Below are 13,102 nucleotides of genomic sequence, written 5' to 3'. Positions count from 1 at the left end.
TTCCCCTGCTCATTTCTTTTTCCTCCTAGGTCTGCCCTTCCCCCTCCGCCCCGCCCCCCCTTCCCTCTTCCCCTCCGCTCCGCCTCTCCAGTCTTCGCCCCACCCTCTGCCCCTCCGCCCCGCCCCCTCCACGATGCCGCCCCGCCCCTTAGCCCCGCCCCCCTCCTCTTGCTCAGTCATTGGCCCCCTCCTTGGTTGGTGTCTAAGCCTCCGCCTCCCCCAGGCTCCCCGCTGGCTCTGGCCTGGGAGGCAGCTTCCCGGGGCCCTTCCTTCTTCCACGCGCCTAACTTTGGCTCCTCCCTAGGCGGACTCCACAAAGAAACATCTCAGTGCAGAACACAGAGTGATTGCTGGGGGGCAAAACACAGGGGCAGGAGGGGTCCCTGGGGAGGGGGGTGCCCTAGAACCAAGGCTGGAAGGAAGGTGAAGGGGGTCACGCTGGGTGTCTGGGAAAGCCTGTGCAAAAGCCCTGCGGCTGGAGATGGCTGATTGTGCAGGGAGGTGGCGGCTGGAGCAGTCTGCTGCCCGTGTTGCCTGGGGCATGGGGACAGCCTCAGCCCTTGGGCCGCCTCCCGGGACCTCTGCCCTGGAGCATCGACCCGAGCTCAGGGAATCTGGGGAGCGCTGGGGGAGAGCACCAGGAGATGCCCAGAGCAGGTGTCCCGGGGAGCCGGTGCAGCCTGGGGGTGCGGCCCAGGGGGCACAAGCCCTCACTGCGGGCCTCAGCCACCCTGGGGTCTGGCAGTGCCCGGCCGGGGCGGCCTTGGCAAGGCGGGGGGACTGGCAAGGTCCAGGAGGAGGAGATGGACGGTGTGGGGCCACTGGGTGAGGGGGGGATGCGGAGGAGCGGCCGGGCACTGTTGGAGGGGCTGGAGCTGCTGCTGCCCCCCCCCCCCCAGCCAGACTAGACTCCTCCTCTGTTCAAGCGCTGGGCACCCATCTCCATCCTCCATGCGCTTGCACATTCTGTGCCCGGAATGCCTTCCTCCTCTGCCCCCGACGGCCCTCCCCTGCCTTCCAGCCTTGGCCCAGCTGTGCCCTCCTACACCCTCACCGCCCGGCCTGCCCCCAACCCTGTCCTTGTCTTTAGAGGACTCACCAGACTTTAAGAAGGGCTGGCCTGTCCGGCCCCTGAGGCCCCACCGAGCCTGGCCTGAGTCTGCGGGGAGCTAGAGGTGGGCGCAGGACCTGCCCCCTCAGAGCCCCTTTTCTCTCCCCAGCTCTGCATCCCCGGCTCCCATCCTCCTCCTGTGCCCAGGCAAGAATGGCTCCCGTGCCCCTGACCTTTGGGCCCCTCCAGGTGAGTAGGAGTTTTCCCTTCTTTGTCCTCAGAGAATGGACACAGTTCTGTCCTTTACCTTATAATCTAAGCAATGGGCTCCATCCCAGAAGCCTAAGCTTGAGCAGGAAAGAGCCACAGAAGGCTCCATTTGACAGAAGAGGAAACTGAGGGCCCTAGTCCTAGCTGAGGGGTGCCTCCTTCCAAGTCGCGTCCCAGGCCAAGCCCCAGAAGAAGTCTGCCACTGGGATGTCCCAGTTGAAGGGGACGCAGGAAAGTGCCAGGTGACTTGCCAGGGTCACCCAGGTAGTGTGAACAGCCACACTGAAGGAAAAGACCATTAGGGTCTAAAGGTGGCAGGGCAAAGATACTGAAGTGATTTGCCATTTCCTTTTCCAGGGGATTAGGCAAACAGAGGTTAAGTGACTTGCCCAGGGTCACAAAGCTAGTAAATGTCTGAGGTCAAATTTGAACTCGGGTCTTCCTGACTCCAGGCCTCTGTGGCACACTCCACTGTGCCCCACAGCTGCTCACTTGACATATCGTGCTTACTAAATGATTTTTCATTCCTTCACAATCAATATAAAAGCACTTTGGAAACCTCAAAATTCAGCCTAAATTCAGTCTGCTTTGCTGCCTGGTTCAGCTGTTGGGGCAAAGGATTCACCATGTTTGTGGACTGACCGCGAGGGTCCAAGGTGGCTTCAGTGTTGCCTCAGCCAGCAGGGTTCTGTTGCTCTGAAATTTGGAGGAAACTGTAGAGGATTGTGTATGTGATCCAGTGGAAACACCATTTGATTCATCATGGAGCTCGATGGCCGTAGTGTTCCTCATTGAAAGTTAAACGTTAGCAGCCTTTGCCCGACTTTGGTGTTGAGTGTGTCTTTGTGAGATGTGACTAGGGCTGGCGAATGGTCTGGCCGATGGGCAGTGACAGGCAGGGCCTGGGGGTTCTCCCTTGGGGAAAGGATGTGGGGGAAGAGCTGAGGGCTTAGGAGTGGGGAGCCATGGGCTGAACGCTGAGTTCTGCTGCTTCTTTGTCCACAGGGCCTTGAGGCAGGACACTTAGGCTTTCCTTGACTCAGTTTCCTTATGCATAAAATGGAAATGACAAATCCTAGAATTGCCATGAGGTTTTGTAAACTCCAAGGCCCAATTTAACTCTGAGAATCGTGTAAGGACCACATGATCTGAGCTTTAGACCCAAGAGGAACTTCAGGATTCACCTATACCTTAACTTCATCTTACTCTTGAGTAAACTGAGGCCGAGAGAGGTTTGGAGAATCTCAGAGCCAGCCAGGTGGAGGTAGTTAGTGATCTCAGGACCCCAGGCCCCAAATGCAGTGTTCCTTCACCCATACCTGGATCATGAGTCCAGACAGGCATATAGGTGATCAGAGAGATTTTCCTAGAATGCTCCAAAGTCTCTGCCTGCTGATCTCTCCTCCAGTGCTCCTTTGCTGTTGTAGGAATCGTTGACATTCAAGGATGTGGCTGTGGACTTCACCCCAGAGGAGTGGAGCTACTTGGACCCTTCTGAGAAGGAGTTGTACAGGGATGTGATGCTGGAGAATTATGGGCATCTGGTCCATCTGGGTAAGAACAGCTCCCCTGGGTGCATCAGATTCTACCTGCTGGATGAACTTGGATCCCTCTCTTAGGAAATATCCTGGACCAGGGCCAACATGCTCCACTCTAGTCCTTGGCCAGTAGGCCGCTGCCCTGCTCCCTCCCACTTTGCCTTTCTGGATCAGGCCTGGACCTGCTATAGTTCTGTTATGGGCCCTGAATCTGTAATTGTTTGGAAAACAGATCTGAGAGTGCTAATCCTTCTTTGTCTAAGAGATGGGATGCTTGTGTTATCTGTCCCTATAGGAAAGACCTTTGGGGACTTCTACTAGCAGGCACTGTGCTAGGGACACCCAGAGACATAACCAGCCCATTTCTCTCTCTAGGGGGCTTACATTTTATGGGAGATGTTTGCTTTACAAAACTGTAAACGCATCTAATTGTGTCAGCCCTGAGGCTGTACCTTCCCCAGTCTCTCTTCTTAGAAGTCTAAGATTGTCCTCCAAATTTCAAGTGCTAATACCCAAGGATCTGAAATATTCCCACCCTCTCATACTGCAGTGGGTTCATAGCCATTCTTGGACAGATTCTAAAAAGAGAATACAAGACATCCTTGAGGGGCCATTTATCCTGTGGTCTGTGAACCTGCCTTAGCTTAACCACTTTATCCCTAAAAAGAGAAGAGTCAAGATTGAAAGCTGAGATGGCTCTTTCCCCGCCTCTTTGCTTTTTCATGTGAGCAGGACTCGCTGTTTCCAAGCCAGATGTGATCTGCCACTTGGAGAGAAGGGACCCTCCTTGGATGCCAGTGACTAAAGTCCCAGGGACCAGCTTTCCAGGTGAGTGAGTGACCATCCAGCAGCCAGGCAGCCCGCTCAGCCTTTGGTGCTGATCTTGTCAGGACAACTTAAGTTAGAATACTGCTACTTACTGGCTCTGGGCCTGGCCACGTCACTGATTCTGTTTCCTCACTTGTCAACTGGCGAATAGTGACTTAGCTGAAGGGTAGCCATGAGGATCAAATGACAGAACATTTTAAAGGAGCTTTCTAAGTGCCAAAGCGTTCCCTTAAAATATCTGTCAGCGTCATCACCATCGTCAGGCAGAGGAGACATTGCAGACGGCTCAGCCCTTCCTCTGGGGGGGGTCATTGTTTTCCAGTATAGTACATGATGCTCTCCTCAGGGCTTCCAGACACCAGGGCCTTAGACCCTCGCCATTTCAATGCAGACACTTCTACTTTTGTGACCTGTCACTTTCCAGTATGGACCCGTTTGTCATAATAGATCACATGATAAGCTGATGTCAAGCAAGGCTTCTTAACCAGAGATTAGATATCCCTATGGGATCTGTGGATAGAATTTGGGGGTCTGTGGCCTTGGGAACATAAACAACAAATAGCTATATATTCACTAACCCCTGACTGAAATCAAGCATTTCATTCATCTATGAGTAATAATAATCATTTTAAAAAAACCCATGCTTTGGGTTACTACCAGAGGGGTCCCAGACACACAGAAAGGTGAGGAATCCTGAGTCTAAAGGTTTCTTTCTGAGTTTGTCTGTTTTTCCAATCATTTGAGTCCTAGTCTAGTCTGCTCTTCTCCCTCTGTTTTTTTTTTTTTTAACCTGTATCCACAAGTTTTAGCTACTGTCTTATAATGTAGCACGTGGGCATGACCACCTACTCCTTTCATCCCTGCTTATCTGCATTCCTTCTTTTAAAATTATTGCCCTATTTATTTATGGAAAAGATTTTTTGTTTGGTTTTATATCCCCTAATGGTGGTTAGACCCTAAGGAGCTTTTCTTGGTCTTATTCTCACTTCTCTGAGCTACCTCTCCCTAGAGGGGAGGCTCACCCACCTTGCAAGGCAACTCTTTCCCCTTTGGGCTAGCTTTCATTGTAGGACATTTCTCCTCACATGAGGAGAAATTAGCTTCTCAGCAGCCTGTAGCTATGGCAATCTCCAGCCACTGACTTCCTTGTATTCTTTTCCCCATCTTCCTGGATAGTCTTACCCATCTCTGTATTTTCCCATTTAGATGTTTATTTTATCTAATTCTACAATTTGTTTTCTTTTCACAAGATTTCCTTTATCTTTATAACGAGTACAGAAAAATGCAAATGACTTTTTACAGAAAAAATTCCCCTCCCTGCATTTGACTGTGCCATTTGAAGGCCCCAATCCACTGTCATGGAACATCATTAGTGAGAAGGTAGGCTTGCTAGAGACCTTTCAGTCTGCCATTTTTTGGCAAGCTTTTATGGATTATCCCACTGCCCACAGAGAATTGCCATAGGCCCTTAATGATGGGGAAAACAGATGTGTTCACAACCTTCCAGGGAATTATTATCAAGTTGAAAGAGTGAGGCACAGAGAATGGAAATTGTAACTGACAAGGAAGTCCTGTCTGTCTTTCTATGGTAGAGACAGTAAATGCTTCTGGACTGAAGAGAACGGGGTAGGAAAGAAAGACTGCACTGACTGAGTGTTCCTGCGTGAAGCAAGGACAGACTACCTCTGTCAGTCCTTGGTCATTGTTGATTTCCTCCTTAGTCTTTTCCCCATCGGGATCCTATCTTCCTTCCCGTTCCTTATGTTTATCTTCTCCTCTTCCTACAATTTTCCTAGAAAATGAGGACATTTGAGAATAATAATAGCATTTTATGGCTTACCAAGTACTTTACAAATACTGTCTCATTGTATTCTTATAGCAATGCTGGGAGGTGGAAGCTGATATTATCCCCATATTTTTTTGCTGCTCAGTTATTTTCTAATCATGTCCAACTATTTGCGATCCCATTTGGGGGTTTTCTTGGCAAAGATACCGGAATTGTTTATCATTTCCTTCTCAAGCTCATTTTTTACAGATGAGGAAACTGAGGCAAATGGGGTTAAGTGATTTGCCCAGAGTCTCACAGTTAATAAGTGTCTGGGCTGTAATTGAACCCAGTAAGATGAGTCTTCCTGACTCCAGTCCCAGTGCTCTGTCTACTTTTCTGTCTGTCTGCTCTATCCCCATCTTGCAGATTAGGAAATTTGAGTCAGGCAGAAAGTTACATGACTTGCTCCAGCTCACAAACCTAGTGAGTGCATAAGCCTGGATTTGAACCATTTCAGTACCTATTATATGTCAGGCACTATGCTAAGTAAGGACCTAACAGATATATCATTTGATCTTCAAAACAACCCTATGAGAGAGGTGTTATTTTTTAGCCACATTGTACAGTTGAGAAAACTGAGGCAAAAGTTAAGTGACTTTCTACAGTTCACATTTATAGTAAGTGTTTGAAGCTGGATTTGAACTCAGATCTTCCAGACTCTAAGTCCCTTTCTCTGCTCACTAGGTCATTGAGCTTACAAGAGTCTGGACCCCAATTCACAAGGCCTTGCTGCAGACAATGCATGTGGAATTAGGTGGTCATCGACAATGAGGCCCTAAGAGAGGCTGATTAGTTCCCATGTGCTCCTAGAATAAGGTTACATCGTTGGTGCAGATTAGCAATCAGCAACTCTGTGGCCTTTACCAACTGTAGGATGCACAAAAAAGACAGAGCTTGTGCCTGCAGTTATACTAGGTTGAATGAAGTTCACTCTCCAGATGGGTAATAATTATATCCATTATCTGTGGCTAAGGGAGTCAGACTGTTTCCTGGCCAGACAGCAGAATCATGGTACTTTAAAGTTCTTAACATCTTTACATTGGACCCCTTTAATGCCAGAAAGCTTTCCTATTTTCCTAGCTGATCCACATACTTCTTAAATTTCCATTCCCAGAAGTGAATGCCTTCTTCCACCTATACCCTGATTAGGGCAGGCATGCCTCTCTTATTGCAGCCCAAGATTGAATTCATTACTGTCTCATCCTGAGTGAGTAGTCCCCTGAGACTGCCAGATATTTTACAGAATGATGCTTCTGTACCATCATCCTGTACTTGTGAGGTTGATATTTTGTCCTCAAGAATATGTCTTTTCCATTTGTTTCATGGAATTTCATCTTCTTTTCCTAAATTTCATCTTCCATTCCTAAAATGGAAATGAGGTCACCCTGGCTTGAGTTTGTTTCTATTACTAATTAGTGATATACTAAAAATCGTTGAGCCTCATGTGGCAAATGTGAAAACTTACTTTCCTTTCTCTCTAGGCTATTGTGAAAATGAATGTGAAAGGACTCCCCAAGCAAGTGATTCTAGTATTATTTACATTTTGATGATGATATTCATGAAGGAGACACAAGCTGGGTATAAGTAAAAAGTAGGTGGATACAGGGGGCATATAGGTATTAAAATTTTATTTTCAGAGAGGGAAACTATCTGAAAATAACAATAACAAGGGATCTTTTGTAAAGGAAGGCATTTTTCTAGAGACATTTTCTCAAATCTTTCAGGGTGCCATCTGCAGGTCTCCAGCTTGAGAAAAACCTGGGAATGTGATGTCCGTTTGGGCAGACAACAGAGCAATGAGGAGGAATATTCTTGGTAAGAGCAATCTCACACAAAGGGAAACTTCCAGTCAATTGAGAAGCCATGAGTGTAGTAAATATGGAAAAAGCTTGAATCCAGGTCTAATCTTTTCTCTGCTTTAGGAGAGTCTATAGGAAAAAGTCTCCACAAACGTGACAGAGAGACGTTGTCTATGTTAAGACCAAAATAAATCTAATGGAAATCGACCCAAATTATTTTCTAACAATGGATGTGGGAAATTCTTCAGTTCTTGATTTGACCTTCTTAAATATCATGGAATGTACCCTGTAGAGAAATCAGATGAATGTCATGAATATAGGAAAGCCCTTAAATGTAGCCCATCCACAAATTATAATAATAGAGCTTGGAAAGAATCATTCAGATTATATAACTTGGTGAGAACTTATCAGCAAATTTGTACTAGAGAGGAAGTTTATTAATATAATGAATATAGTGAGGTTGACAGTTACCACCCATCCCTTTCTTCTCCTCACAGGATTTGTACTGGGGAGAAAACTAAATATCCTGATTGTGGGAAGGGCTTCAAGACAAGCACAGAGACAACAGAGAATCAGAAAATTTGTTTTGGAGAGAAATCCTGTGGACATGATGTAGGTGGGAAGAACTTCTGTAAAGCAGCTCTCACTCCACATGTGAAAATACTTTTGGGGGAGAAACCTTATGAATGTTATGAATGTGGGAAAGCCTTCTACAGGAAGACAGACCTTAGCCAACATCAGATAAGTCATACTGGAGAGAAACCTAATGAATGGTACGAATGTGGGAAGGCCTTCCATAGAAAGCCCGCCCTTAGCCAACATCAGATAATTCATACTGGAGAAAAATCTTATGAATGTAGTGAATGTGGGAAGGCCTTCCATAGAAAACAATCCCTTATTCAACATGTGAAAATTCATACTGGAGAGAAACTTTATGAATGTGGTGAATGTGGGAAGGCCTTCCACAGGAAGACAGCCCTTAGGCAACATCAGATAAGTCATACTGGAGAAAAATCTTATGAATGTAGTGAATGTGGGAAGGCCTTCCATAGGAAACAATCCCTTACTCAACATACAAAAATTCATACCGGAGAGAAACTTTATGAATGTGGTGAATGTAGGAAGGCCTTCCATAGAAAGCCAGCCCTTAGGCAACATCAGATAAGTCATACTGGAGAGAAATCTTATGAATGTAGTGAATGTGGGAAGGCCTTCCAAAGGAAAGGAGTCCTTACTCGTCATATGAAAATCCACACTGGAGAGAAACCTTATGAATGTGATGAATGTAGAAAGACCTTCCAAAGAAAGACAACACTTATTCTACATCAGAGAATTCATACTGGTGAGAAACCTTTTGAATGTAGTGAATGTAGCAAGACCTTTAACTATAAACAAGTTCTTACTCAACATCAGAAAATTCATACTGGAGAGAAACCATATGAATGTCTTGAATGTGGGAAAAGCTTTGCACATAAATCATATCTTACTCAACATAGGAGAGTTCATACTGGAAAGAAACCATATAAATGTAATGAATGTGGGAAAGCTTTCCCATTTAGTTCATATCTCAATCAACATATAAGAATTCATACTGGAGAGAAACCTTATGAATGTCATGAATGTGGAAAGGCCTTTTGTTGGAGACAAGTGCTGAAGGAACATGTCAAAATTCACACTAGAGAAAGCTATAAATGTAATGAATGTGGGAAGGCTTTCCACAAGAAGACAACTCTTATTAAACATCAGAGAATTCATACTGAATAGAAACCTTATAAATGTAATTAATGAATATGAGAAGGCCCTTTACGCCAAGCCAGTGCTTACTCAGCACCAGAAAATGCACACTGAAGAGAAAGGTTACAAATGTCATGAATGTGTGAAGGCATCTTATTTCAGTAACACACTTACTGAACAGAGAATTCATACTGAAGAGAGATCTTATGCATGTCATGAATTTTGGAAGGTTTTCAGCCAGAGATGATCCCTGATTTAACATCAGAGAATTCATTTCATATAGAAAGCTTAGGAATGACTTCTGGGTCACATGACTTTAAAACTGAGTGCTAGACTTTTTTTTTCTGATCACTGTGATCTCTCAAACCTATCCAAAATAGCAATTTTGTGAAGGAGAAAAAACAATTTCCTCTGTCTCTGTGGTCTAAGATGCCAAGAACTCAAACCAGGCGAACTTGTATGAGTGTTTAGAATTTAGGAAGGCCGTCTGCCAAAGTGAAGAACTTCTATTCTGCATTAGGAAATTCGTGTTGAAAAGAAACCTTATGAATAATTAACAGTAGGCCTTTTGCTAAAGCATTTGAGCTGAACTCAATAAATACCTGTTGAGTATCTTGTGTGTCACGTGGCACAGTGGAGAGCATTGGGCCTTAAGTCAGGAAGACTCATTTTCCTGAGTTCAAATCTGGCCTCAGACACTTCCTAACTGTGTGCCTCTGGGCAAGTTGCTTAACCCTGTTTGCCTCAGTTTCCTCCTCTATAAAATGAGCTGGAGAAGAAAATGGCAAACCACTCCAGTATCTGTGCTTAGAAAATTCCAAATGGGGTCATGAAGAGTTGGATATAATTGAAACAACAGTGTGTGTCAAGCACTGTATCCAGTAATGGGGTATAAAGACAAAATTGCCCTGCCCTCAAGAAGCTTACATACTCCTGGGAAAAATACTTTGTTCTGTGCCAACTGGTTCGTGAATCTTGTCAGCATAACTCATAAAGACTGCTCCTCCACGGGCGGCCAGGTAGCACAGTGAGTAAGAGCACCAGCCCCAGTGTTGGGATGACCTGGAGATCGAGTCCCGGGCATAGACACTTAGCACCCACCCAGAGGTGCCTGGCCGTGTAACCTTGAGCAAGTAAACCCCAATTGCTTAGGGGAGGCCAGGTGGCTCAGTGAGTAAGAGCACCGGCTCCAGTGTCAGGATGACCTGGATCAAATCCGGGCTCAGATACTCAACACCACACCCAGAAATAACTGGCCGTGTAACCTTGAGCAAGTTACTTAACCCCGATTGCTTTAAAAAAAAAAAGACTCCTCCATCAGGGAACACAGAATTCTAAACTTCAGAGAATCCATACTAGATAGAAAACTTGGGATAGAAGAAAGCTTTCTGCCCATACACAGGACGTCATGAAAATCAGAACATTTCATACTGCAAAATATGCCGGCAATAATGTAGTAGGACCTTGAACTGTTGGTCAATGCTTACTTCCCATTTTGGGCCAGAGACCCCATTAATGCAATGAATATGGAAAGACTGAGCTGGATCAGAAAACTTGACTCTGAATTCTAAAATACACACCAGGGAAATCTCTCTAAATAAATATGCTAAAACATGAGGCAGCAGTCATACCTTTCTGTTTTGTGTACAGTTGATTAAAGTTTTAGACACAAGAAGAATTGATCTACTTGGGATGACTGCTTTCTGTCCTGTGATAACAGCCAGGAATTTTGCAACATTACCATATTTAACTTAATTTTATTACACATGTTTAATGAGATATCTGGAGTTTCAATTACTAAAACTATTACTATTTCCTTCCTTCTCATCTTCACAGCCATCTCTCTCCCTCTCTCTTCCCCCTTCCTCCTCTCCATCCATCTATCTAGTTGTCTCTAATACTCAGAAAGCAGTAATCTTTGGTAAACTTTCTCAAATATTTCTTGTTTTTGAATCGTCAAATCTTTGTCTCTGGAATTAATTGGGCTTTTTGTCAGTATGTGTGGGATTGTATAAGATCACACAATTCTGACTGTGTTGAGACTTCTAATATTGAGGCTGAGATTTAGCTCTGTGCCCTAATGTTTTTAACTCCTGACCTCTATGTTTGAGGCTAAAATCAGGCTACAGGAAATGCTCATGTAAAAGAAGCAGGCAGATCCTGTTACTAGACAAGTATGGGAAGAAGAGGTTGGAGAAAGTGTAGTCCCTCAGTCTTAGAAGAGGTCTAAGTCTCAGCTTGAGTGTTTTTCCCAGATCCCTGTAGGAAGCTGATAATCTTCCAAGAGTCCTCCTTTGCCCTACTCACAGCCTCTCTTCTCTCCCTACCTGTGAGTCATGGGAAGAATTTCATGCCTCCCTATAGGGGTAGAGACTGGCCAGTGACTTCCCCACCCAGAGACAGAGATGGCAGCTAAAACATGTGTATGGAGCTAGCTGAGCCTGAGTCTGGTGATTTTGTCTGCCACATTTTCTTCTTGAGTACTAGTGACAGATCTATCTGAACCATCTGAAGATGAAGGTGTCCAGGCTTGGAGGCAGGCTTTTTGGTTTGAGAGGTGAGGGATCTTAGGTCCTCAGTCCAGCCCAGAAGGGACCTCTTTAAGGGTGAAGGAGGAGGCAATGATCAACGGTAGGTGGGTGAACCCAAGCCCAGCCCTGTTTTACCAAATGACATGAGACCAGCCCTGGACTTCTTAATTTTTTGTGTCATGGACCCCTTTGGCCATCTGATTCAACCTGTAGACCTTTTCTAACATTTGAAAATTTATAAAACTGAAAGATAAAGGATTGTTATAGGGAATACAGAAGTCTGCTGGACCTGCTAAATAACATAAAGATTCCAATCCCGTTCTGTCTCCCCATGGAGTTTGACTGTTAATTAGCTTTCCTTTCCCTCCTCACACTAGCATGAATCAGTACCAATCTCAAGTTAAAGGTTTCTTGGTCCTTTCCCTCATTGCCTGGTCCTGCTAGACTCAGGTAAGTACTCTCAAAAACCTCACTAGACTTTACTGGTTTGGGAGAGTTTTACTCCTTTTGGGGCCCCAGAAACGTTCCCTATTCCTCTTGGGTTGGAACAGTGGGCCTAATTCCATCATTCTCCCTGCCTGCCCCTTATTTTGTATCTCCTATAAATAGAAGCAGCTTGCTTTACTATCTTGTGAACTTTGTGTTTCCTTGTACTGGGATTTTGGTATCACAAACATTTCTGAGGATATAATAAGAATGTCAAAATGGAAGCCAATTCTATTGAAATTCAGTTAACAGACCTCAGATTAACTTTTAAGAGTGAATTGTTCAGACGGTGCAGATTGAGCTGAATTCATTTTATAATTCCCATTGAGTATCCTATAAAATGTCTGATGTTTAGATCTCAACCTTCTGGGACAGTATGGTATAACAGAGTACCTAACATGGCGGCATCCCACTTCTAGAAAAAGACATCGTGAGCTCCTTTAACAAGGTGGAGGGGAGTCCTTTTATTGCCTTCAATTGGCCAGAACAGACTGAGTCTGTAAAACTGCCACACTGGGACTGTCTTGCTCCTTTACCATTGATAGAGATGATTCTCATGTCCCCATAGGCACCATGAACTAAATGTGGTGGGGAAGGGCTTCCTTGGAGCCTTGAGGAATGGGCTTAATTTGTCTTTTCTGTTTTGCTTGTCCACGTCTGCTTTAGGCCTGGGTGGGCGGGGAGGTGTGGGGGAAGAGGGTGGAATTACCACTGAATCCAGAACTGAACCATGAGAGCCTTGGAGCCGGTCAGGGAAGCCTGAAGAAGACAGATTGCCTGGGATTGAAGACCACTGGCACTTTGCACTTAGAATTGGGGCCTGTGCTAAGAGTTTAGCCATGAACCTAATTCCCTTTCCCCAAAATGTGACATGGTCGGGGTGGGGAAGTGGCAGGGATTATATTCCCCATATTAGGGAGTATGTATATTTGTTATATCTTTGAAGTGAATATTCCTGTTAAATAGTTAGGTGGAAATGGAAGTGGAGGGGAGTCCCCTCTAGAATTGAAGGAACACCATCCAGGTAAGCTGGAGTC

General features: G+C 45.2%; 1 protein-coding gene across 1 annotated transcript in view; it reads left to right on the top strand.

Annotated features, from left to right (window-relative positions):
- LOC138173394 (zinc finger protein 14 homolog) overlaps window positions 1-10,664 on the top strand; it is a 15,405-nt gene extending 4,741 nt beyond the window's left edge. The window contains exons 7-11 of the mRNA XM_069103446.1: window positions 1,221-1,300; window positions 2,749-2,875; window positions 3,592-3,687; window positions 7,240-7,330; window positions 7,812-10,664. Of these exons, the coding sequence (XP_068959547.1) occupies window positions 1,221-1,300; window positions 2,749-2,875; window positions 3,592-3,687; window positions 7,240-7,330; window positions 7,812-9,078 (1,661 nt within the window). The 3' untranslated portion in view covers window positions 9,079-10,664. The remainder of the gene's footprint in view (window positions 1-1,220; window positions 1,301-2,748; window positions 2,876-3,591; window positions 3,688-7,239; window positions 7,331-7,811) is intronic.
- The last annotated feature ends 2,438 nt before the right edge of the window (window positions 10,665-13,102 follow it).

Source organism: Petaurus breviceps, unplaced genomic scaffold (assembly GCF_028583685.1).
Source record: "Petaurus breviceps papuanus isolate PSGF00001 unplaced genomic scaffold, PetGlider_PUasm1.0 577, whole genome shotgun sequence".
NCBI classification, from domain to species: Eukaryota; Metazoa; Chordata; class Mammalia; order Diprotodontia; family Petauridae; genus Petaurus; species Petaurus breviceps.
This window is presented reverse-complemented; position numbering and strand designations above follow the sequence as displayed.